Source organism: Falco biarmicus, chromosome 4 (genome assembly GCF_023638135.1).
Source record: "Falco biarmicus isolate bFalBia1 chromosome 4, bFalBia1.pri, whole genome shotgun sequence".
Classification (NCBI taxonomy): domain Eukaryota; kingdom Metazoa; phylum Chordata; class Aves; order Falconiformes; family Falconidae; genus Falco; species Falco biarmicus.
This window is the reverse complement of record NC_079291.1, coordinates 84,553,445-84,580,381: the sequence shown is the minus strand read 5'-3', so window position 1 is coordinate 84,580,381 and position 26,937 is coordinate 84,553,445. Positions and strand designations below refer to the sequence as shown.

At 39.7% G+C, this 26,937-nt stretch overlaps 1 protein-coding gene across 3 annotated transcripts in view; it reads right to left on the bottom strand.

The window, feature by feature from the left end:
- Nucleotides 1-26,937, bottom strand: part of USP22 (ubiquitin specific peptidase 22) — a 110,960-nt gene that overhangs the window by 19,018 nt on the left and 65,005 nt on the right. For all 3 annotated transcript variants that reach the window (XM_056334055.1, XM_056334054.1, XM_056334053.1), the window contains 2 exons: nucleotides 8,334-8,503; nucleotides 1,408-1,555 (listed from right to left, as the gene is read on the bottom strand). In XM_056334055.1, the coding sequence (XP_056190030.1) occupies nucleotides 1,408-1,555; nucleotides 8,334-8,503 (318 nt within the window). The remainder of the gene's footprint in view (nucleotides 1-1,407; nucleotides 1,556-8,333; nucleotides 8,504-26,937) is intronic.

Below are 26,937 nucleotides of genomic sequence, written 5' to 3'. Positions count from 1 at the left end.
TGGTAATTTCAGGAGATACATCAGATAGATTCTTCATTTAACGCCAAATCACACTTTAAAAATGTCTTTTCAGATCCTTTATCAGTTTGGAAAGAGCACAGGGACCTTTATTGTTGCAAGTTTTTCCTTTACAATTCTGAGAACACTACTACTTCATGAACTAATCAGGAAGTATATAAGAATTACAAACATCATTTTATATCAAAGATGACGAAAAAGCTTCCAGATTTGTTGGATCAATGGCCAGAAACTTTAACAGAACCAAGAAGTATTTCTGTTTGCAGCTGACTGTATTTGGTGTTAGGTGAGAAGTCAGTATTTGGGTCAGCTGTTCCTTACAGTACTTCAACACTAGTTTAATTAGGCTTACTGAATTTCAGTTGGTGATTGTCAAACAACAGATACTAATAATTACAGAAGAAGTTCTATGTACTCCTGTCCTTAGAAGTACTCTTTTTGGAGAAGACTCTTTTGGAGGACACCTATGATGAGTCTGAACAAGCCCATCAGCTGCCACGTAAGACTATCTCAAAGATAAAAGCAAGACTTCGAAATGTTTCAAAGAAGCAGTAGCAGCTTTCCCTTTGATAGCCCTCTAATAAGCCAAAACACTAACCTCTAAGTGCTGCTTCTAAGAGCAACAGAGGAAAGTTCAGTGCTTTAAAGCTTATTTTCAGTCACTAAGGATTTTTGTTTGTTTGTTTTGCTATTAACCCTACTGTTTTTCCCTTACAAGAATAATAAAAATTTCTGTGCTTAAGTAAGTGAATCAAGCTAGGTCAAATGTTGGCAGATTGGGAAATTTTCAGTTCAAATTTTGTTCAGCTAACTAACGTGAAATACGTAATTTCATATATTACCACCAAATCAGTTCAAGACTTAAGACACTTCATCTCTAAGCACATGCCACTGAATATTTTTACTGTATTGTACAATTATGTATTTTTATAGAGAGATTAACAAAACAAGATACCAAAAACAAATACTAATTTTTTTATTCACATTTCTGTAAGTAATTTGGCATCATAAATACAGTAGGATAATATTTTAGAACAGCCATAGCCTCCCCTATGTTATATTCATTGGTCCCATGACACACTGAGTAAGAGTTCTAACTACCTCAAGTATAAATAGAATTAAAACAGCAATTTAAAAGAAAAGACAGTGACTCATAACCAATACAAGAAGAAGGTGATTCAAACCAAGGTACAGGCTTGTCTGCTTCTAACTCCAGGTAATTTTTGACAGTTGGAATTGTTTATTTATTTATAAATCTTTTCCTTTAAGTCTACCAAACATGTTAAAAGGAATTTGCTAAGACTGTTTATTGAAAGACACTACAGGGATTGTTCTACCTCCTTTTGATCCAATATTCCTTGTTGGCTGAAGACTCGGTACAAGCCTTACCTTTGCAGTGTCTGTGTAGCACATCTAATGCAGCAATGAGGAACTCGTGTGCATCTTGTTGCTCGTACCCTGCTAAATGCCGTGCATGAGTCCATACCAGGTGCAATAACCTATATGGAATGTGAGGAGATCGGTGCCCAGAGTAAAACTGCTCAAAGCAAAGAGAAGGACATGACTGTTAACAAGTTACACAGCCTCAGTGCATTTAATTATTAAAAACTTAAATGAGTGCAATTAGTCAAATAAATTAAAACCATTTAATTCTGATGGCCTAATAATAAAACACAGAGACATAATTTTATCACAGGCTACTGAAGAAGTGGTCTCAGAACTGAGCACCTCAGTTTTCTCCCTTGAAATTCCATCATTTTGTGATGGATTAGCCAAAGAAAGGCAGGGGAAGGAGGCTGAGGAAGGTGGACACAAACAACACTCAAAAATGCCTTGCTGATACCACTGGGTTTTATTGAAATAGCCAGGGGTGGGGGGAAGTAGGGAAGAATCCTACATTTGCAAGAAATCAGCAATTTTTCATAATTGTTCACAAATTATACGCCCCCCAAAACCAGGACAAAGACTGAAGATGAGAATACTAGAGGCCAGCTGTTGGCCAGCCACTGAGCCAAGCCATGGTAACGCGCCGCATCCAACGGCTGCACGCACTCCTACCTTAAGGAAAAATTTACAAGCAGGATAGCAGCCTCATGCCAGTATCGGCCTTACACAGTATAGCTATTACAGCACAAGGCTTTAGAAACAACTTTATCCAGCACAGCTGCTTGCAGAACTGAAGGTACCACTCCATCCGCCTATCCCCAATGCCAGCTGCCCATCAGTGCTCCTGCAGGGTGTCGCTGCCCAGAGATCTGGTCCTGGACCAGCTCCTGCAGCTGCTTCTTAATCTGCTTCAGTCGAAATCTGATGAGCTGGCTACAGGAGCGACTGCAATTGCCCCCCCCAGGTGATTTTGCCAGAAGCGTATCAGAGAGCGCACAGACAAATTATTCAGTCAGCAAAACCATGATGTGAAACACCACTGCTGAGCAGTGACACACAGCTGGGGAGGTAAATCCGCACAGAAGAGGACAGAACTGCCTACAGAAATCCATGCTCTTTTTTTTTTTTTTTTTAATAAATATAAACCAGCCAGGTCCCACTTTAAAAAAAACAAACAACCCCATCCTCCCCAAAAAAACCTATTACTAAGGGTCTGTGTTTTCCCAGGTTAAGGTGCAGCTCCTTCCTTCACTCTCTCCATTTCTATCCAGGTGCTGCTGCTACAGCTCTCATACTTTCATCTTCCTGGGTTCCCACTGCTGCTGCTGCCGATTCCAGCATCCGGGGTCAGATCCTAAAGCTGAGTCCCTTCCCGAGCAGGCTGACCTCTCTACCTGCTCGGCCCCTGCACTGTGATACCAGCTCCAAAAGCAAAGCAGAGTTCCCAAAAGAGTTTACTCCCTCGGCCTTCAGGTTGTATTTAACATTTTTAAGAAGGGAAAATTTTCAAGTCATCCTGCCTTCCCTACCTAACCTTTGGAAAAGGTATTTACCAGTAAAGTGTGCCTGCAACACCACAATTTCATATTGTGTGTTCATAAGGCAAACTTTTATTTTCCCAAACAGAAGACAGTAAGCAGGAAAGACACAGAACAAAAATAAGAGTTAAAACCCCAGCAGTAAATAATTTATCACTCTCATTGGAAAAGCGAGGCTTCCTTCCCCAGCCCTAAGCCTCTCCCTGCCCAGTCTCTGAGCATTTTATACCAGTGCAAGTATAGGCATCGGGGCTACAAACCTACCCAGATAAAACACACCGTATTTTCAGGGACACATAAGGAAAAGGCAGTACAATCGTCTCATCTAGTCCTCATATACGTAGGGTTTTCTAAATGGCTTTAGTATTATTTCCTGGCAAAGAAATTTCTTTATTGCAAGCTCTGTTTTTTCCAAACAGGAAGATACACCTCTGCAGCCAAATAACACAAAATGCTTCTATAAATAAATAATAATAATAAAAAAAATCAATAGTTAACTCCGATGCCAGCAAGAATGACACCAAGGGACTGGAGCAGTAGTATGGTAATTGAAATCTGCTGACGCAGCTGCTGCTCAACATAATTCAGGGAACTGCAGCAATAAAACTTCTCTGTTCTGTCACTCCTTACAATTAGTCCCAGAGCTCTCCGGTCATTTTAACCAACAGCACTCTCCGTAATTACTCCATTGCAGACACTAGACCTGCCAGCAGATTTTACATTCTCTAGTGCTTCGTTAGTATTAGAAGAATCTAACAAGAAGCTTTATCAAATTATTAGCCATTAGCACACGGAAACTAGAAACACACCTAGTAAGAATGCTGTTGAATACATGTGGGGGTGGGGGGAAGCTTCACTGTTCTAATAAAAATGAAACAAAAGGATCTAAGTACATTCAATGGTAATATTTTAACTAGAATGTATAAAACTTCCACCCCATCTCTCGTTTCCTTGTTGCTGGGAAGAGCAGCCTACTGGAGCTGTTCCAACCCACAGGAAGGAAAAAAAGTCCATGTAAAGTCTTGCTCAATCACTCTTACACAAACCTTCTCATTAAAGTGTGCAAATATAAATAACGATGTATAGCACAGTTCTTACCAATATAATTTAAAACAATTTTTCTTTAAATTTGTTTTCAATTCAGCAGTATCAGTTGTTTATATCAAAGAGAACTAGTTCGAGCAATTTGAAAATGCTTGGTAATACACTGTTAGATCGCTGTTCCAGAATAAAAAGAAGAAAAAAACCCCAAACCACCAAGCCAGGATTCAAAGCCTCCATTCTTACACACAACCCAAGTAACAGTATTTTCTTTTTTTTGGACTTAAAACACTTGTTCTCTGATTTAGAGGATTCTAAGCTTTGTATTTTGCATGATTGTTACCAACAATATACAGATACCAGTCAGGTTTAAAAAATAAAACAAAACAAAAAATCCACCACCACACACATCTGTTCTTTCTCCTTTTGCCAATAACTCATCACAGAAGTTTCCTAATTACATGACCAAACAGATACATATATACGATAGATCAAATGTATCAACTGAACAGTCTCTGAGCTTTGTAATCAAGAATTTATAGGCATAAATCCTGTACAATTTGAGAAGCTAAAACCTCCTCTTGGAAACTGGTTCTTAATTAAGACTTTCAGCGTTCTGAAAATTTACAATGGATAAATGGAGTGGCCAAGATGCGTGCCTTTCAGAATAAACACACACCTGGCTGCAGGTTTCCCAAAGAGCAATGGTTCAAGGAGTCAGAAAAACCATTCTGCTCGCACACGCCCTGTGCGTTCTATACTTATCTCAGAGAAAAGATTTTACTAGGTCAGCACAAACCCTGCACTTCCCGTGACAAAACGCAAAGCCTCTGCCTCTGTAAAAAGCCGTAACTACTTTTTCTCCCTTCTACCTTTGCTGTAACTTATTTTATACACAAGCCATTTCAACAGCGTACCATCTTAAGACATCAAAGCCATAAATCATCTCGTTCTTTTTCCTTTTTGCCCTCACTTCTCACCTCTCCACGTAGTTGTGCTGTGCACTTTGATAGGCTCATGAGGATGAGTAATGATGGGAATAAAGAAGGCTTTGTTCTTTACATCTCTGGTAGATGTGCTGCATTCTGCTATATTCCCAGGTATTCTCACTATTCAGAGTACACAGAGATACAGATCTGTTAATCCTACCATCCCGAATGGCCGTTCTGTAAAGGATTTAGATAAACCTTAGGGTGTGGACCATCCCAAAATTAATTTTCATTGGTGAAGCAAAACTAAAACACAAATGCCAGTAGGTAAAAAGTAGTGCACAAACCCTTTCTGCCAAAAGGCTCAATGAATGGATTATGTGTGCTCTATCTTCCCTCCATCCAGCTTCACCACTATCTGTTATTCCCAAATCCTTTCCATTCCTTTTCTTATGCAGTGTAATTCATGTCATGATTCTATTGAGAAATAGGTTTCAAGTAGCACAAATGAGAATGTTAATTGATGCAGTCAAATATTTTTAAAACAAACAGAGGTCAATGCTTGGCATATTTGCAGGAAAAGCTACCAGGGAAAAAGACCCTCGATTCTGAGAACCATCCGATACTCATTAGCCACCAGTAACCTACTTCAAGGTGGAAGAACTTTGTAGCTTCCTATTTTCACAGAAAAATCACACAAACTATGTAACTAAAAGATCTTAAACAAAAGAAGGAACAAGACAAATAGCAAAAACTTGCCTATTTAAGTATAGGAAGTTTTATTTAACATTCCAAACAATGTCTCTTGCTCCTGGAGAGTTCTTACTGGCATGCATTCACCAGATCCCCTGGCATTCCATCTGCCTAAGATCACACCTTCAGAAAAGAGGGGCGGAGCGGAGATGAAGTTAACCCTTGCCCTGATCGTTTGTCACTGGGTAAAATGCCTTGGGATAACTACATCAGTTAATCCCGGTGGGAAAGCTACCTAAAAACAAGACAGAACCTGAACCAAAGTTTCCACAGTAATTCAATTACAAAGGAATTCTTAACCAGAGCACTGACATCTCCACTGGTTAGCCTTCCTTCGCTCAGAGCACATCTCTGCAAAGACAGCACAGGATCTTCATCATAATCACTGCATATAGCAGGGACATGAAACTATAATCAGTCTGCTCCAAAAATGCAACATTTTGGTTTTAATTCTGACTGCAGAGAAATTAAAACTCACTGGGAAACAGAATTTTACAACGAGTGCTGACAGAGCTATAAACATAACATGGTATTTACTGCTTGCAAGTTAAAATAGACCGAGCTGGTTACAGACACTACAGTTTGGCTTGCAGAGGGCTAAGCTCTAGTTTTACTTCAAGGTGGTTGAGTCACTTTTTGCTGTCCTCCCACAGCACACAGCTGCAGTATTTCAATGTGAAATAAGGACAGAGACCCCTGCACTGCTATCTTCACAGTCTGGTGTCACAGATATGGCTCTTCCCTCATTCACATACCCCCGTGTCACAGAACGTTAATTATTAGAACTAATGCAAGCGTAGGCGTGAGTTTTCACTGGGGAAAATGAAGGCTGAGATTCCCAAAGTTGTGTGTGAAATTAAATTTTGTTACGACCGTAACGCAAATACTGCATTTAAGCCCTGTTTTGGGTAACAGCCTATTCTTTGCTACGTGCTTGTACATAGTCTAGCAAAAGACATCCTAGGCCATCAACAGGGCTCCACATGCAAAAATGGAAATAAAAATCATTACCCAGACAGTCCTGATCTTTCCTCCAACCCCTCAATCTGTAACGTAACACTCATTTCCCCTTTCCCAAGGGATTTTAAAAAAAATGTACGTGCATAAACAGAATGCGGTGATATTCACTGAAATGAGACTTTATACCACAATTTGATGAGAGGATATCAAGATTAAAATAGTACCTTTTAAAAAATAAGTAAATAGGTTTCTATATTAACAGCATACAGAAACTGTATATTTCTATACCATGACTGAACTTTTTTATCTAGGCAGAGTGATTTTTCCCCGTTTAGCTGCATGCCTGGTTTCAATAAACCTCCAGCTTCCACCTATTGGTATGCTTGTCTCTTGTTTTTACCTCCTTTCCTGACAGACTCAGGGATAACTGAAAAATAAATCAAAAAATAGGAAGTATAACATAAAACTAACGACTGATAAGCAGCATGAAAGGTAGCAAATTAATGAGTGCCAAATATAAGCAGAAAACAACTTTGTCCTGGAATGTCTGAGGGGGACTTTACCTTCCGTATATGCTTAACTCACCTGCAATGAGCAAAAAGAATCACCTCTGGTGAAAAAGGCACAGAAGTAAAATCAAATTGAAAATCACAAGATAAAGCTATTTTCAGGCTTTCTCAGTTTGAACAAACTTCCCTGACAGCATACACACAAAAGACATGCTCTGCATACAAACATCTCCAGCTATCTTAAATACCTTAAACGCTCTGTGACAGCATGCACTATAGCTTGCCTTTTTTTTTTTTTCTCCTGGGTTTTTTTTCCGGTTGTTGGGGGTGGGGTGGTTTGTTTTTTTTACTTACCAATAAAGCAGATCCACCACTGAGGGAAACGCACAGAACTGGATTGATTTGTTTTTAAAGACTCAGCTTAAAACTAGAAGCCCAAGTCTAGCCACAGTCCTTACATTACTGATACAGAACTAAGGCAGTTAATAAAGCTCTTTGACTATTTATTAAGGAAAAGCCTGTGCCTGTCTCCTGCAGCACAGGCTAGACCTACAGAGAAAGGCACACTGCAAAGCCAGACACCTGATCCAGAATGGGAAAGAAGAGTTGCTCAATACACAGAAGGTACAAACTGTACCAACGCATTCACTTTTCTACACCCTCCTGGCCATTAACGGGTTTCACGTAAGAGTTGATAGCAAAGATGTTTCTCCCTGTTAGAAACCACTGAATCAAGATCTTTAAAATATTTATACAGACCTACATAATCCAGCGCCTTAAACCACAATGCTATATACTACTGCTTTAGTCTCATACCCATTATCACCCAAAGAGCCTGTGACATATTTTCCAGCTACAACTTGCACCTTTAATTAAAGCGCACATTCAGCTTTAAGACTATAGACTCGCAGATCAGTCTCAGAAGAGCAGGCAGCACTGTAATTATTTCCAATACCAGCTTTGCCTAAACAAGAGTGACTTAAGAATAGGAATTAAGAGGTCAATAGCTTCTTTTTCAGTAATTGGGTATTTTTGACAGTAAGGTCTCATTCAACCTTTATTGCTCTGTTTTGCCACACCTTGAGGGAAAACATAATTTACATTCCCTTTATATTTGCAAATAGAACACAAGCCCGTTTGGGCTAAGAACCAGCCAGCATCTGTAGAAAGGCGATGCTACTGCTGCAAACAGCACTCACCTCCTGAAAAAGCGTAGACATTTCACAGACCAGACAAGAGCTGGGGCTTTGCATTTCACATTTGTGCCTGTCGGAGAGGAAGAAATCTCGCAGCAGTGGAGTGTGGGTAAGTGCCTGGACAATACAGTTCATAAAACATGTGTTCCCAAGATTGATTAGCCCTCGTAGACCTATAAAGACAGAAGGGGGAGGGGATGCATAAGCATTATCAAGTTAACAAAATGGTGTATTTGCATTTTCATGTAGTTTTCACAATATTGTCACAGATATACTATATATGCATAGCTCCAAGTACAGTCTTATATTGTTTTAGGTAGGCTATTGGTTTTGATGTACTCAAGTCACAAGTTGCCACCAACAAGCTTTCTGACCTACGCTAGGATTTGTTTTTTAAATGCTCAGAAAAAAAGGGTACACTGAAGTACAGCAACACCAATAGCGTTATTTTACAGTGGCTGTTTTGCCATACATCACCAAAACATGCCCCCTCCCCAAGCTGATACCAAAGTGCAATGACAACAACTGTTAAGTCGCTACAGTAAGAAACCAATATGTTAAAATAAATCAATAAGTAAGTTTTCAGATAGTTTAAAAGGCTTTCCCTCATGCAGGTCACGAAGCCAGAATAAAGTTTTTGCACTGTTACAATGCAACAATCATCTTCCTAAGACAGGCAGCAAAGGAAACAGCCTTGATGAAACAGTCAGGCTGTGACATCCAATGCAGACTTAGCTTTTTTTTTTTTTTTTTTACAAAACCCAAGAGCCGAACAAAACAGCCTGAAAAGAGAAACTCTGAACAATACTGGTTCCACACTTGTTTTAGCTAAGTTAAACATTAATCTACAGTATACATCAAAAAATTCAACTTGGCATAAGAGGATTCATCACACCTTAAGTCAAACGTTCAGTAATGCCCAGAGACGATTTCTTGTGCTTGGAAACCAAGATGCTTAAAGGAAAGCTCTTTTGTTGCACAACAGAAGAGAGGTTAGGAGTGGGGAAAGCTTTTCAGTCATTTGCAAAGTCTAAGTGAGAAGAAAAACATGCTCAAATCCTTGAGTATTCTTCCAAAATGTTAACATAATACCACCACACAGGAGTGCTAAATGAGACGAGCATCAGGTGGACAAGAATGCTTATTTTTAATCAAAAACTTACTTCGAAACAAAATAAAATGCACCGATAGATACACTTCTGGTATTAATTTAAAATTAACATAGTCCTCTTCTGCAATATAAATAGGATTACTACACAAACAGTGAATGAAAAAACAGGATTACTTGACAGAGAATGAAGAATTTCCTTGCTATTCCGGGGGGGGGGGGGGGGGGGGGGGGGGCAGGCAGGGGGAGTATCAGCTGGCAACGCTGTGGTAATTAAAAGTGGTGCAGTTCCCTTGCAGTACACCAGATAGTGCTCAAAGGGCTCTTTAGCATCTTATAGCAGGAGGTGTGGTCCAGTTGCTATGTTACCAGAGAGAAATGGCACTCCATCAGCTTGAACTGCATACTGAGCTGTAGGCGATGGACACAGAGCCCTCTCAATTTAATTTCCCCCCCACCCCCCGTATCTAATATGCAACACTGTCCTCCTTTTGACAGCTTCCCATTGCTTCCGTTTACTCAAAGTGCAGGACAAAGTTTCTCATTCTATTACAGTAACTTCTATTGGGCAGAACGCTTATTGCAATTATTTGTTTTATTTTCATGCTGGGAGGCAACAAGTGTATGCACAACATTAGCAAAGTGTTAATTAAATAGTTAATTTGTTGTAGCAGCTTGAAATACGGTGTGATGCTTCGACTTTGTATACAATCCTGTTTCAATCCCCAGCCTACACATCTCTGCAAACAACATCACAACAGAACGGTGTTTATGCTGTGCAATGGAGAAATGTTTGGTTGGTGCCTCTTACCTACCTCTCCCCTGTATTTTCTGTTTTAAAATTACCGGTTTTATTTAAATCCCAGCCTGTAAGGCTCCCTGGACATGCCTGAGATGCAGCAGGGTATTCTGAGAAGCTGAAGACTCTCTCCCTATTTCTCCCTGGAAAACTCTGTCCCTCTTGTTAGCGCTGGAATTGCAAGTCAGCCTGCACACTGCAGAGGACTAGTGGAAAACCAACAATCCATCTAGAGACTCACCCTAGCACTTATTGGAACCTAATTGAGCAATCACAAGTAAAAGCAAACACATAAAGGCAGCTTTTTGGAATCATTTATTAAGCATCATTTATTACATGCCTGTGGCTGGACCTTCTTTCCCTGTGACCACAAGAATCAAATCTTCCTCAAAGTTGCCACCAGAAGACTAGTTACAGGCGTCAGAAGGCTCCCTTGGTTTACTCTGCTTGCTTGGTCTTTTGGTGTCAGTTTTTCATGGGTCTAAACGGAGTGCTTCATAGACTATGACTTCACTTGAATGAAGAGAGACAAAGTAACCTGCAAAACAGACAAGGCTGAAATGTGAATACTCCAAACTCTAATAAAAATCAGGAACTGGTGAATGTAGCAAAACATGAGCACTTACTTGGCTGAAAAGGGAAAAACATAAAGGAGCATACATCAGTCTTATCCTTGAGGGAGCAATGACTGCAGCTGCTATACTGTCTCTTAAACTGACATTTGAAATGAAACAGGTATGATGTGCTGCACTACAGCTAAGATACCGCATAACTAATTGCAGCATATTGGAAAACATCAAAGTTTCATGTACATAAAACTAAAGAGCTGACAGAACTCAGAACAACGTATCCTCTTGTGCTTGACTTTTATGGGAAAAAATGAGTTTGTTGGAAAGAAAAACAGCTAAAAAATTAAAGCCTGTACAGCATTCTGGTCAATAAAATATTAAGAATGTTAAAGACCCGTCTGCCACACCTACTCCCTCCCCATGAATAAAGCCTGGCAATATTTAATGGGAATAGTCAAGCATTGCAACATGTGGGTCATAAATTAACAGAAAAATGATGTGCCAAAGCCTCAAATGCAGCAGTCCACTTTGGCTAGCATCTTTGTCTCCACTAGCATCTCATCAGTGGACTGCATCTGTACAGAGGAGTGGGCTAACTGTCTAAGGACTGCCAGCAGCATCCAACCTCCAGGAATAAAGCTGTGGTACTCTGCAAACTTCTGCTGTGCTTTATAGTGTTATCTTTATTTCTGTTTCTTATTAGCTGTTTCTGAAATAAGCAAGAGCAACCAATGACATACTTGACATCTTCTATACACAGATGTGTGCTCGTGGCAAGCGTAGTTAGCAGAAAAGCACTTTTTACTTCTGAACCTTGCTGATGTAAATGTAAATATTGGAACGAATTATTTCTGTCAAGGCAAAGTTGTCACCTATGATATAATCATAAAAACCAAAATACCCTTTTATCATCATACACGGTGTATGACCCCTGCTCCCTTTCTGTCACGTGCTGGACAGGCAGGGCGTAAGCAAAGCAGCAAAAAAAACCCAAAACCCAAAACAAAAAACTACTTCTGCAATGCCTTGAGCACAGGTAAACCCATCTGAGAAATCCTTTTTACATTTTGTCTCAGAACTAGGTTCTAAGCAGCTGGCTTACCTTTGTCAGCTTCAGTTCTTCAATCTTCTTCCAGTAACGGGTTTTGCTTTTTCATACATTCAAACAGATCTGCAACACTGGGCAACAACACTTGTTGTGATGAAGGGAGATCTAGAACACTGGTTCTGCAAGTCCACCCACGCAGGTGAGATGAAAAAGCCAAAACAAGATAAGGAAATTCCACTTCTCTGTGAAATGCAACTGTACAGCTATTAAAGGTGGGAAGCAGGGAAATGAGAGGACCACACATGAATACAAAATACAGAAAAACCAATCAGGTGCCTATCTTGCTCTCCTGGAAGAGGTTCTGTTTGTCTCTAAACCTCGGCTTCATGCTGGGGTATGAAAGACAGCAGGCAAACCAGTCTGAACAAATATTACCACACAGAAACCCGTGATTTATTTGAATGAAGGTTCTGGAAGCAATAACATAGGTCACTATATAACACAGTTTTGAGACAATCAGGAATCATTCAGATGCACTAAAACATAGCCAGCTTGAGATCCCTTTTACACTGAACACAGGCTAGCAACACCTTAGAGCAGTTTTTTGTCCCCTACCCCCAGCCCTCCCAGTTCCCCGGCTGGTGTTGACATTTCCCTGAAGCACCATCAGACAGTATCAGAAGTCAGTGCAAGGTGAGGAGCTGCTTGCTTGAACTATTTAAAGAGAGCTCAGCATAACCCTTGGAAATAAACAGTGTAGCATGGCAATGAAGATTTCTAGAACAATTCTGGAGTTTCATCCTACGTTCATACAACAGGAACTGCAACACCATTTAAGAGCAGCTTTCTGAAAACGGATTTCAGGGGAGAGCTGCCCTACTTAGCACCTGAAACAAAAAACAGATTCTCTCTCAGGTTTCAGGTGCAGGCCATACCACACAACACTGGCCCCACCTGCATGCCAGAAGCAGCACTGCTTTGCTAATGGGGTTAGTGACAGCAATTATTCTAAAAAGATAATACCTTTGGAAATAGTAATTAAAGAAATACTCATTTCAGAAAGCAGCAGTATGCAGATAAGTGAAATTACAAGTCCGCACAGGAAAATACATGGCGTTCTGTGACATAGTGATCATGTGAGTTGTCAAAAAAATAACTGTGTGGTTTAGTGAACCCAAAGGTACCTGCAGAAGCAGGAATACTGAGTCGCATGTATTAGAAAAAGCTTTTTTCAGAGGTTTTCACAAAGAATAGTTTTTTTACAAATACACTTACCAATGACACGCTCTGGTACCTCTCACTGTTTAAGAAAAACCTACATAAACTTTTGCCACAGCCAAGTTAAATGAAAAAAAATTCAGCCACGTGATCTTAAAAACTAACTCAATAATTCAATGTCTCTACCTCCAGCAAACAGACAGCATGCAATCTACCATAAATAAAAAAATAATCACACGGGGGGGGATGGAAAGAAAAAAAGGTGTTCGAGCACAACCTGAGCTTCCAAAAAGGTACTGACTGTATTCTTTAAATTCAAAAACAGTTCTATAGCTTTGCTGTATAATTTGTAAAGAATGAATTGATTTTCCTTTGTTTATTCCTAAAGGGAACAAGCAGTTTGACCACATTAAGTTCTTATCTTAAAAGGAAAATTTTGACATGCATTCTCAGAAGTTATCTTACAATTCACCTGAGTTCTGGCAACCACGTCTTATACTTTTTCCACCACTTCTCAGATACAAGGCAAAAGCATGAATTTATTCCTGCAGTAGTAAGCCACTGAACTTAGGTATTATGATTTCCTTATATCACAGAAAGCTATCAAGACAGAAAAAGTGGGGTTGGGTTGGTTGGTTTTTAAACACTGCAAAAATAATATACAGAAATATTAAAGAATAACACAGACCCCAAAGGGGTTTGATGAACACAGGAGGGAAAACATTTATGGGACCTGGGACACAGCTGAACTGAAACACATGCTGGGACTACAGTGTAATGCTTTGCCGGGAGGAAGCTTGCAGCAGCCAGGAGGGCTTTGGTTCCAGTGCCTGTTAAGAGGAGCACATACAGAAGTATATGAAATGTTTAGGGATTTCCCCACCCCCTTTCACATAAATTTCAAGAGTTAATAAAAATGCCCACACAAAATTCAGTTGGTTTTTAGGCCACATCAACAGTACTACTCCAGGAACATTGCTTATATTCAAGAAAAAGCCTGCACAATGGCAAAACTACTCTGTCAATCCCAAAGGATTATTTCCAAAAAGGGGTAAAAATCTAGAAGATACAAAACAGAAGAAACTTGATAAAGAAAATGCATAATGCTAAAATAATATGAACCACTCAAGATGCTGAGCAGTTATAAACTGCTGAGTTCAAGTAAGACAATGCACATTTGCAGAGGCGAAGCCTGAAAACCGTGCATTGCCTACACTGAACACTCCTCTGTTTTACGTAACCACCAAGCTACAGAAAAAACCCTCACTAAACAGAAAAGCTACCAGGAAGAGAAAATGGGTATGTGGCTTTGGAAGACTAGACTAAAACTATTCAGTAGAATGAAAAAAAGATGTGGCAAGATCCCGAAACATCAAAAAAATGAGCAAACCACAGAAATGTTCTAGGAGCTCCTGTAACTAGTGCGAGCCCAGTAACATGAAAGAACACCACCAGGATGATGAGACCACCCGCTTTGAGCAGTGCTGAGCAGCAAGATCAGGGACACTTAAGGCTGCACCTCCAGGCTTCTTGTCATTGCACCTCCTCGCTGCGCTGACCCTCTCCCACCTAGCAGGCTCACTGCCTCAACTTCCCACTGAAACCACCTTCCCAAGTCACCATGGGCTCTTCTTCACCAGACGCACCCTGCTCGGTCCTGCAGCTGATCAGCATAAGCAGGTTACAAATGAGACTGCTTATTACTATCCTTTTGCTTGGTACTTAAGGATCCCCAGCAGGTATGTTAAGATGAACACTCAGGGCAACAATCTTTCCTCTTTGAGTTACTGCTGAACCAGGTGAAAATGTGCTGAAATTCCCTTGTCTTTATTTTTCTCACTTGGCACCTTTTCTCCAGTTATTCAAGGTTGCTAGGTTAGTTATTGCTCATTTTGAATCATCGTAAATCCCTTCTGAAACAAACTACCTTCCTCGAGCTGTACCACTACCACCACCCACTCCCCAAGCCCCCTCAAGCTATTCAATCACCAAGAGGAACAACCTGGAAACTTCACTCACTCTTCTGCTCTACCTGACTTTTAAGCAAAGCCTTCTAAATCACAAGCCAAAAGAGTTCTACAGCAGTTATTTCTTAACTTATAAAAAGACATTCGTAATACATGTTATCAAATTTTCTATGTATCTTATATTTTATATATTAATGTAAGTATTTTCCTATATTACATTATTCCATTTTCCCTATTAAATATTATGTATATATGTGTGTGCACCAAGATTCATAAGCCACGTTGAATCCTGCAGTTTTGGGAGGTTGGGAGGATGACTGAGTGCATCTTAAATAAGTTCTAAATAGAACATATCGTTACACAAATCTGGATTTCTTTTTCCTCTTTTAATCATAAACATTTCTTTATATCACATATATCATAAACAAATATTTTCATTTGGCATGGACAGGAGTCAAATAAAAAGCCAGCCCCTACCATCCAGAAGCCCTAACAGACACACGCATGCACCCTGGTGCAGTTGGAGAACACTTGTTCTAGTTTAAATATCTGACCTGTGCAGACACCATTTGGGGGCGCTGTAAGTCAAATCCATTCTGTAGAGTACTGGAATTAAAAGATAAATTAAATTTATCTGTATTTATTGCCACTGCTTACCCTATTTGAACGCACAAGAAGAACGAGGTGGACTTTTTTTCCTTACATTTACTGACCTAATGCTGGCATATCTCTCTCCACCACCATCACCCCTTCTGGGAAACTCTAACCTAAGAATCCAAGTACATAAGAAAACTAATTTAAAACATGGAAGAATCTGAAAACAGAACCAGTCAGTTTAAGACCATGAAGCACAACTCCTGTTAAGAGAGAAAATAAATTACAGCACTATTTTAAATTTACTGCATTATGCACTGCACCATAAACTACAAGTTTACCCACCCCTGCACAGACAGAAAGGCAATTACATCAGAAAAGGCTTTCTGGAAGGAAAAAGAAATTTAACTTAGGAAAAAGAAATATTTGCATTCTAAATGAAAACCCATCTTTAAAACCTTCCAGTTTCTGGCAAAAGGATTCTGGATCACTGTGTTTTTTTCCATTACTATCGAAATAACAGATTGCTCAATAGAAAAAAGTTTGCTTATGTGTACAAACAGGAAAGTGTCCTTGAGCTTGTTTCCAGTTGAAAATCTTGGAGTCCAGCTATAAAAGATGGTACACCGGAGCACAGGAGTATATGCTATGAATGGCCCGTGCATACTAAAATCCCTATGTTGAAAGAAACAGAATATAGTAAATACTGCTCCTTGTATGTATCGCCAGCACCAGCAGAGAAAAACTATTTAGATAGATGAATCACCCAAACCCCAAAAGTTCTCAGTTTCGCCATGTTACTGCTGTACAGAGCAAGTGAAATTCGTCCTCGTTACTGATCTGTTTGTTTATTACCACAGCTTTACCCAGAGGCAAAGATGGGTTGGTCGGTCCATTTAAGGAATTAAGAGGCACAACTTGCTTTATAGCTGAGTAACTGGCAACTCAAAAAACCCTGGGAAATATACCCGATGCACTGAATGTAAACTGTGACCTCAACTAGATGCTCTGCCACTTGTTTTTCTTAAGGTACTCTTACTGGCCAAGGGTGTTTGTTTTTTCAAAAAGCAAGTAAATTCCCCAACTTTCAGATTACCAAATAGTTCAAAAAAAAAATCAAAACAACATGTCAGTTTACATTTCCCAGTTTTGCTGTTTGTAAGAAAAATCTCATGTCAAGTGTTATGGCTTAAATGCAACATTTAAATGCACGCTCAAGTACTTCATGCAGGTTCACATGGCAACATTAAGTCTTTATTTCAGTGATTCCTGGCACAGGTGCGTGCAACCGGGCAGTTCTAGAGTGACCTCAGCATTCACAGGAGATTGTTCAGATGTATTCTTTTTTATGCTGTGTTAGGATTGCCATCCAAAAGTCATTTGTTTTTACTCTTTCTCCCTTAAAACATCCCCAAAGCCACAAAAAGTTACCAATAGGTAACAATCCACCTACATTAAATTGTCAGGATACATGCACGGCGATATTTGCAGCTTCTGTTCAGCAGCAGAGATGAACGTATTTTCTAGCTTCTCTATAAGGATGACCTAGTTCACCCACCCCACAACGTAAAAACAGCAGCACTGGTTCTGTACAGGCAAGACTAAGCAGTGCACGCCAAGTAAATGTGGTTACATTCTTCATGCAACCAGCTTCAGCGCCTCTGCGCCGCATTCCCCAGCGCTCCTTGGAAGGCTCATTACTTCGGGCACGGCGCCACGTGAACATGTTCATACTGTTTACAGACCCATGCTGACACTGCGCACATTCATGCTGCTCTGAGCCTAAGCTGAATTTGCATCGACTTAGTGTAGATCGAGACACCAATAATGTTTTCCCCAGCATTTAATTTGTCCCAACCCCTCTTAGTTAACGGGGAATTGATTACATTCACTATTTTCATTCAATAGCTTCAGTGACATCACATAATATATACTTAGAGAAGGGACAAACTACATCAACATAGCGCAAACTTAATTGGAAGACAGGACAGTAATTCAAGAGCAACTTGTTAAATGGATGAAACTATCTGAAATCAATTAAATTCAATAAAAACAATTGTGGAGTAGGAAACACGAAAAATTAAGTGGACAAACACAAAATAAGTAGCAATGACTACAGCAACTCAACCTGAATGACTTCACACGGTGCTGTAGTTCTGAGGCAAACAGCATTTTGAAACTTCACAGGAATACGAGAAGGTCTGCGAGGTGATTATCCTGCCTAGGTGGCAGGAAAACCTCTGCTGCGTGGTGTTCGGAACCGAGCACCCATTCTAGGCAAACTGCGGGGAAGTCAGGAAGATGAGCGAAAATTTGCATGAAATTAGTATTTGAGACTGGAGAAACAACCAAAGAACCCACTGGTTGAGTTAATTAATTACAAAAGATAGTGCTGATGGAGTAACAGCCAGGCTGACAATCTTCAAGTACGTTACAGGCCACTGCAAAGAGGACTGTAATTAACTCTTGGGGCCTACCAAAGCTATAAGAAAAAAAATAGACTGAGCGCACAAGAAGTGAAATTTAATTAGATATTAAAAATAATTGTCTCACAGTTAGAAAACATCGCAATAAGGGAGTCTGAGACTCCCAGTTGCTGGAGTGGTTCCAAAAGCAGCTCCATCTGCCATCCGGAATGGCCTAGTACGTTGACCCTGACTCAGAAGAGGTGTGTAACGTCCCCTCACTTTTTCATCCTGACTGTTCACACATCCAGATTGGTATTACAGTGTGACACAGAACACACAAACTGGCTTTGACAGGGAGGAGGGAAGGTGAGGGCATTTTCAGACAACAGCTAAGCCCACCTAGCAGCTCGCCGATGCCAAAAGGGATGCTCCCCTTGCACCGAGCTGGCATGACTCCGCAGTGAAACGGTTCACCTTGCTTGTCTGACAGCAAACATAGCCTCACCTCAAGGGGATGAGCTCACCACCTGCAAACAGCGATGAGGCTCTGACCCACCTGAGCAGGTTCACACAGCTCACGGCAGGTCAGGACAAAAGGCCAGTGCCAGAACGAGGGAGGGATGCAGGAACTGTCGGGGTGTCTGAGAGAGACACCTCGCATTCCCCCGCTGTAACAGACTTCCAGTGCAGGCAGCTGTCTAAAAGCCACAGGCTGTGTAGCAAAAATAGCCCTAATGGCTGTGTCCCTACTCCTACCACATGGCTCCAGAAAACAAAATTAACTGCCCTGCTGCCACTCAGGACGGGATAGAGAACAGGTAACATCTGCTGCTAGAATCAGGGCTGCTAACTATGCTCAATGTCATTTTTAGACTACATAGGTATTCTGCATATGAGGTTTTGCATTTGTGGCTCAATGCATCACCCGTTCACTTTAGTAATGCAAAAAAGTCACAGGACAATGCAAAGAGATCGCCTGGATCCGGTATTTCAGTTAACTGCCTTTGTGTCATACCTGCTAGTGTGTGTCAAGAAACATTTAAATTTGCAGCAGCAGTGCTATAAATCAGTTCTGGAAGAGCTCTGCAGCATCCCTGTATCACGCTGTACATTCAATTAAAAGCAAATGCATAACATTTAAACAACACTGGACTAAAGGCTCTGCATAGGAGATACATGTTTGTAGCTTATTTAAACAAAGATTTTCTAGTAATGATATAGAAATAGTCAGCAATAAATAGGAGATGAGATTCAAGAAAGGTCACCCTTAACTTTGCCAGATTTGGGAGAAAAAATGCACATCTCTAAGCAATGACTACCAGTGAAGGCTTTACCACAGATTCTTCCTCAGGGCAACAGATTGTCCTGTCCACACAGGCTACTCAGACATGTCATGTTGGAAGAACCTAAGGGCAAGTGACATCCTTGGAGCAAACAGATCAAACAAGTTACCAGGAGCATGATCAAACACAAAAGTGTAGCATTTTATATTATTATTGCACAGATGAAACAAAACGCCCAAGCCAGCCAATGATTCCTGAGCGTTCACAGCCTGCCAGACACAGGAAAGCACTCTCTATACTATACTTACAATATGTACATCTTTGAACCAATTCGCAAACTAACAATGCCAAGACATGAAACATTTCACAGCCTAGAGGAGTTTCCGTTCTTTGCCTTAGGGAACACTCCCTATCATTTCATTTACCTGTAGATACTTTTGTAAGTTCAGTGGTGTGCAAGCACTGTGTGCCCCTGATTCTCCAGAAGAATATCAACCAGTTACACTTATTTTTATTTCTTTTTCTCTGGGCTAAAAGCACTTTGAATAAGGCAGGCAATCTCTCTCAGCAGCATGGCATGGCAAGCCAGGCTGTGAGGTTACAGCCTGTCATTTACTTTTCAGTAACTGTACTCTTGGGTTAAGACCAAGCACAGACGAGGCAAGAGCACTTGATGTCCTTTAAGTTCTCATTCTTCTGATCTGATGGTAATTGGCTCATATGTACACACCCTTGGCATGGTAAAATGAGTCAGCACTCCTAAAATATCTGGCAATACAAACAAACAAACCTCTTAAGTTTAATTTTTTGTACAGCCCGTGTAAACAGAGAAGCTGTTTCAAGCGAGACAAGGGACTACAAATATTTCTTCCCTGTGGATTTAAATTAAGAAACATGCTTCCAAAACAAAACAGAACAGAGTGTTTTTAACCAAACCACTGAAAAATGCATTGAATCTTCCACTAAAATCTCAGGAAACATAGCTACAGAAGACCTTAGGAAGTCACCTGGGTCTATTTCTCTACCTCAAAGCAGAATTAACACTACCTGTATTAGTCCTGACAAATGTTTCCCTGAGTTGTTGTTACAACTCTTCAGTGATGAGATCCTGCAGTATCCCCTGATGTACTTTTATTCTGAAGTGTTTCAGTGTCATCTCAGTAAATAAATCAATGCAGAGTTTAAGAAATGCAACAACATTAATACAGAAGATACACATACACTATGAAATCTACAGATAAGCTCCCCTACTTGCAGTATTAGAGCTTCTGCATTGCAATAATTTTTTTTTAATATTTCAAATAGCAATACCTTTACAAAAACTCCTGAAATGAGGGAGGAGACAACTTGTTCAAGATACTGTGGTATCACTGGTTTTCTCCACTAGAAATCCCTGTGCACACGAGTGGGTATGGCATGAGCCATTTTTCCCCCCATATGCTTCCCCACAAGAAGGAAAAGATGACAGCCAGACAGAAGCCTTCTGTGGGCCAAATCTAGTCAATGCATCCCCAAATTTATCACAAATATAGAAAAAAGGAACAGATCAGAACACAAGCAAAAATACTTCCCTTCAGAGTAAATATTTTGCTGTCTTGTAGCTGCAGAGCATGACAACAACCCTGATACACAAAGTTTCATGTGATGAGTCCACGAGGGTTGGGTTTTCATCTAAGTAGGATTGAAAAAATAAAAACCAAAAAATTCAGGTGCAATTTCTCCTGGCCAGGATGTGAAATTGAATTGTTCTTCCTGTAGCTGTGGCTTGTATTGTAAGTGTAAAGAATAATGTGAGTTTACAAAGAAAAAATAAAAAAGAAAAATACTGCCAGGGAAAGGCCTTTTCATAAACTAAGGTGACATAGTTAAATCCACACCTAAAACTGATTTTAAAATATTTATATATGGAATAGACATCTATATGAATTTATTGTTTCCTGTAGCAAGTTTAAGTTTAAAATAAATGTGGGGTGGGAGGGGAAAGGGGAGCTAAAGTCAATGATCTCTGCAGTATGCAAGATGAGTTTTTGAACCCTTTGGTACGTTACCTAGCAGGAAAAGGACACGTCAGCACCCTGCAAATAAAGGCTCCCCCCTTTATTTTTCCTTCAAGAGTAAGGAAAACATTGGGTTTATATCTGTAATTTCTTACCTTCAACATTTTTACTGACCATTTGCATCACAAAATTGTTTTTCTCTCTCAGGTGTCTCAGAAGAAACCAACGCACCCTGTTCTCAAAAACAAAGCTATACAACATGTAATCATCCATGGCAAACATTTCTATTTGATTCTCTCAGCTGAAGAGTAAGACCAAAAAAGACATTTAAGTTCTGCAGCAGAACTTGTACCAAACTTCTCCGAATTCCTATATTGGCATACCAAGACCCACTGATTTTGTCTGTTACGCTTCAACCTGATCCAATCTCTGTCATGATCTAGCAGTGAGCAAACAAACGGGAGAACACACACATACAATCTGGATCTCCAATTTTCAGAACACGCAATAGAAGAAAACACCTTTCATATACGAAACCAGAAATAATCATATAATGATTTGATACTTAGTAATAGATTTGATTATCTGATCCCTGAAACACATGAAGATGGAAAAGAAAGATGAGACACGAAGGACTTTAAGCACATTATCACATCAAGAGCAAGAGAAACAAAAAGGTGCCTATTCCTGCACAGCAGAAAACATGACATGAAATGACACATACAGGTACATGCACTGCACAAAATGCCTTCATTTAACAATGAAGCCAGACCTCTTACAGCTGTGGTGCTCGTTGTACCCTCAGATACACAGAGCGGAATTAAAGAAGTTCAATAAAGGTATGGAGGAGCTCCTAAAGCAGCCACATAACCAAAACAGGAGCTGCCCTGTCTCTCACAGCCTACAGAGCAAAGTTCAAGCCATTAAAGTCCTATGAAGCAGAGCAGGAATATAATGATTAATCTGGTAACTGCAGGATGGTTGGGGAGAACAGACAGAAGACATCCAACATCAAAAAAGAACAGCAGTAGGCAAAGAACAGGAACCGTGTTTGTCAAAACAACTGAATGATCAGTATGGAGCATTATGACCACTACCTTTTAAAAGCTAGGTAAGTTGTAGACCCTTCCAGGTGGTTTTATATGGCAACTTGATGGCAAAGAAAAAAAGCCTTTCTACAAAATAAAATACTTCAAAAGGTGACACAAAATATTCTCTTTGCCCTCCCCCAAAAGCAGCCAAACTGAAAAGCTCAGTGAGATCTTGCATGATCTGCACAGAAGCATAAGACTTGCAGTGAGAATCCTGTGCAGATGGCATTTTTAAAGAACAAGAGGTACTCCCACTAAACTGACAAAATAAAATTCACACCCGCAGACGTCCTTTCCCCCCAATATCACACCATATGCTGCCTACAAGTTTTTACCCTTCCTCAAAACAGATTTCAGAAATTAATAACTTGAGGAGTAGGCTAACTGCCAATGAAATTAAATGCATCCAAATGTATTAATATGCACAAATTATTGTTGATGAATTGGCACAGAGCTGTTCCAACAATCCACAACACACAAACCATGCCACATGCTGTTTATGCATATTCCTAGTTTCAGTATATACTGTATCTACCTTCTGTCCACACAAAGCCCAACTCTAGATGCAGACACGAAAGAGCAGAATGGAAGGTCACAGTAAATATAATCCAAAAGCAATCCACAAAAGAACAAAACTGAGATGGAGATTACTGGCCTTGTTGAAAATGTCATGCTCTCTGTAATGACACAGAGTTGATCAGGTTAAAATACAGAGGTAAACCAAAGTTTGTTTCTTTGGGTTTTTTGGGGTTTTTTTGGTTTTGTTTTTGTTTTTTTTTTTTTTTTTTTTTTTTTTTTTTTTTTAAGAGTAAGAAGAAAAACCTTCTCATGCTAAGGGTGCATCTCTGCCCATGACAAGATGATAGGCACATGTTGAGGCTGTTACCAGCGTAGCTACACGAGCTAATTCTGAACTTCTTTATCTGGTCTTGATTTAGAGATTATGAAAGTAACTTTGCATTGACTGCATCACTGTCAGTGAAAATATACCCTCCATTTCAAGAAAGGCTTTGGTTTTTAGAGAATCACCGCATGATACTGCCAAAAAAAAAATAAAGCTATAGCCTGCAGCTTGGCATCCTGTGGCCAAGAAAACAGGGGACATACCTGCTAACCTCAGGGGTTGCTGTTGCAGAAGGGTGAGGTCTGCTGCTTGTTCTGACAGACACAGAAAGCCAAGCACTCTTAGTACGTCTAGTTTTCTGTAAGCATCCACTGTTCTGATGATTTTTTTTAAGCTGGTAAAACTTAAAAAACACTAAAGAAATGCCCTGATAAATTTGTTTTAATTTTAAACAAACAAAAAGTACTTCATCTAAATAAAGGTATCTTGCTCAGAGGGCCAGAATCAAATGCTGGCTATATATTGCTGTTGGGTTTTTCTTGATAAGAAAACTCCCATTCCCATAAAAACCTGTTCAAGCAGATAATGACAAGTGACTAACATTTACTGCATTTTTCATGTTAAAAGCCTACTGTTTTGACTGCATATTGAAGTTATAAAATTACTTGGGGAAGAAAGCACAGGAAAAAAATTAACTACTTCTCTCTCTCTAATGGTAAGACAAATACTTGAGTCAGCAAATATTGTACACTTGAAAATTGAATCAGCATCTAGGAGGGGGGGGAAAAAGGCACTTCTTTGTGCTGCTACCTAGCTGGATCCAAATGATAAAATTTCACCTGAAGAAGTGCAGAACACAATTTTAGAAAGTCAAATTGAAACACTGTCTGTAAACTAAAAATTATGTGTATTGATCAGGAACAAACATGGATCCCCTTCAAAAAAAAACAAGCCCAGAGGAGGAATATCAGGTTTGAGTTAGAAGTCTGGAACACTATCCAAGTCCTGGATTAAGAACCCTGTCTTCTAAGGAATTTCACATTGTGAACACACACAGTGTATCTTCCTTTGTCTCAAATCCCCAAGAGCCACCTAGAGTTAAAAAATTAAAGTATTTTCTATGCAAGTAATATCATTGGCAATTTTCCTAGACAGGATAACAGAAAAATTCAACCCTGACTGCAATCTGCTTATTTCACATACAAGTAGTTTTAACTTCGTACAGTCTGCAGGGGTTGTATTTGCGGTAAATATCCCTGGAGATTAGAATTCTAGCTTTAGATACTTTGATGCTTATGTCAACATTTCTTCGTCTGCAATATTTTTTATTATTGCAGCTACACACATGCCGGTACATTGGTGTCTCTCTGCTCTTATTTCCCTGCTAATAAAACATGCAAAACAAACTTTACAGGGAAGCAAAAAAAAAGTCAAACCATTTCACAAACTTTTTTTATGTTCTATGTATGAAAACCCACTACTCCTCAGACAGCAAGTACACCCAAAGGTTCTACTCAGCTTGCTGTTCTGTTTTAAACTACACTGCTCCCACATAAAGCCATGCAAATTAAAACCTTCAAGCAGACCCCTGAACCAAAGAATCTCCTCCAAAACATGTTTAGCACATCACTGCAAAAGCTGTTTCCAAAGCCAACCTACCATCAAGCTCAAGCTTCAAGGTAACTTCTCCACAAAATTGTGTTTCACATTTTGTTAATTTTTACTGGAAACAAAGCAAAGGCATGGGATTTATTCTATACACAGATACTGCCGAAAGAACAATCTCAAAGTATCATTTCTAGGAGCTGCTAAGAATATTCCTGATATACAAAAGTTAGGTCTGGTGGTTTCTTCAACAATCCATACACACTCCAAGAAGATCAACTGAAAAATACTGGGAGGGCCAACAAGGGCTAACACTAACCATGATTTCATTGAATACATAATTTTATTTTCCCAGCTATCCCACTACTATTGCCTGACACTCCCTGGAGAAAAGATGTTAACTGGTTTAGACTTCAACTTGTTAGAGCATTTTAACTTAAAAGCAGGACTAAACCCTTGGGGGAAAAAGAGTTCTTTGTAAAGGGAATCAGTATCCTCCTTTCATTAATCTTGACGAGCTGAAAAACATGCCCTGCAAGTTTCAACTATTTTTCAATCATCAAGCAAAAAGATAAGCAAACATTAGGTACTTGGAAAGAGCTTTTTTTTCTCTTGGGGAGGAGTGTCTATAAAGGCTGCAAAAGGAAGAGCCATAAACTTTGAGGTTATCCATATACACTACTGCAGGAACCGTTAATGGGCATAAGCCAAAAAGGTAATTTAGATTTCAGCCATGCTACTGATTGTTTTTAAAAAAGTAAATTGATAAATACAATATAACTGATTTTAGAATCTTGGAAAAAAAAATTCACGTAATTATGTAATATTTACTGTAAAAATATTAAACTAAATATGCAGCAATATAGGCTACATGATCCCTGATGCTAACTTCTCAAAGAATTTCTTCTTCACACAGGATCCTAAAAAGCCTGAAAAGTTTGTTTTCTGTTTAAAACCAACTTCCTAGCTTTACCCTAATTTCAAGCCTTACTAAGGTGACAGCCCAAGACTAGTTCATCTTTGCTGGCTTTGCTATAGCCAAATGGAACTACAGCTCAGATGGTGTGTGACTTGCTGTCAGCAACAGGAGGTTGCCCCTTGCTCCCAGCCACACATCCCATTCCCGTGCCATCCCCTCCTCACGGCAGCTTTGTGCGTGTCAGAACCTTTGTCAGGCTGTTGAGTGCACACAAAAGAACGTTGCTCTTGCAAAACCTCCACCACCAAGCAGTACAATGTTTTCTGCCAGGTTAATGAACTGAACAGACTCTGCCACCAGCTTGCAGCACCAGAGTGAATGCCCAGGAGAGGGTGGGACCATGTGGTTGGAATAAAGGGGAAGCATACACAAGGGTGAAGGGAAAAAAAGGATCGTCCCTGACAGAGGAAAGCTGTCTACCTCAGCTGTAGCATGTCTTCACCCTTAGCAGGTATTAAGAGAAAATTATACTGCTAGTTCTTTTGCTTAAAGCACAGCACCAACATGGAAGGAGGGGAGAGGGAAAGATAATAACGTCTTCTTGCTTTCATCACAAATGCTTTTTAGAGTTTGGTTCTCTTAATGTTCAGTAAAGAGTAAGCCCCTACAAAACCGTGACATGAAATGAAAGCAAACAGGACAACTCATATACTGGAAGTCATCATTCCTTTCTGACAGAGGGCCTAAAATTCAAACAAATATTGAGATAGTAAGAGCAGAAACCCCCCTTCCCCTCATTCCTCATCTGGGATGGAATAAGCATTCTGAAGAAGTACTATATCAAATCTTGAATTTCTTTTTGAAAAGTCTTTTGCAGAGAAAAGCTTTATATTTTATACTGCGGAAGAGGTAAACTTCAAAAGTCTAGTAAGACTTTCCAAAAGCAAATCTTTACAAACCTCAGCAAGTAAATCACAGGTTATGTTTTAGAACTCTTAAAAGATTCACACCTCATTTTGCTTAAGATTCCCTGGAAGCTTCAAGAGGAGGGTTTTTTAATTTATTTTTATTATCAGGTTTATCAATTTTAGACCCAGGAAAAAATACAATTCAGTGCAATGGTCAGAGCTCACGACAAGGTAAAACAGGAACATGGG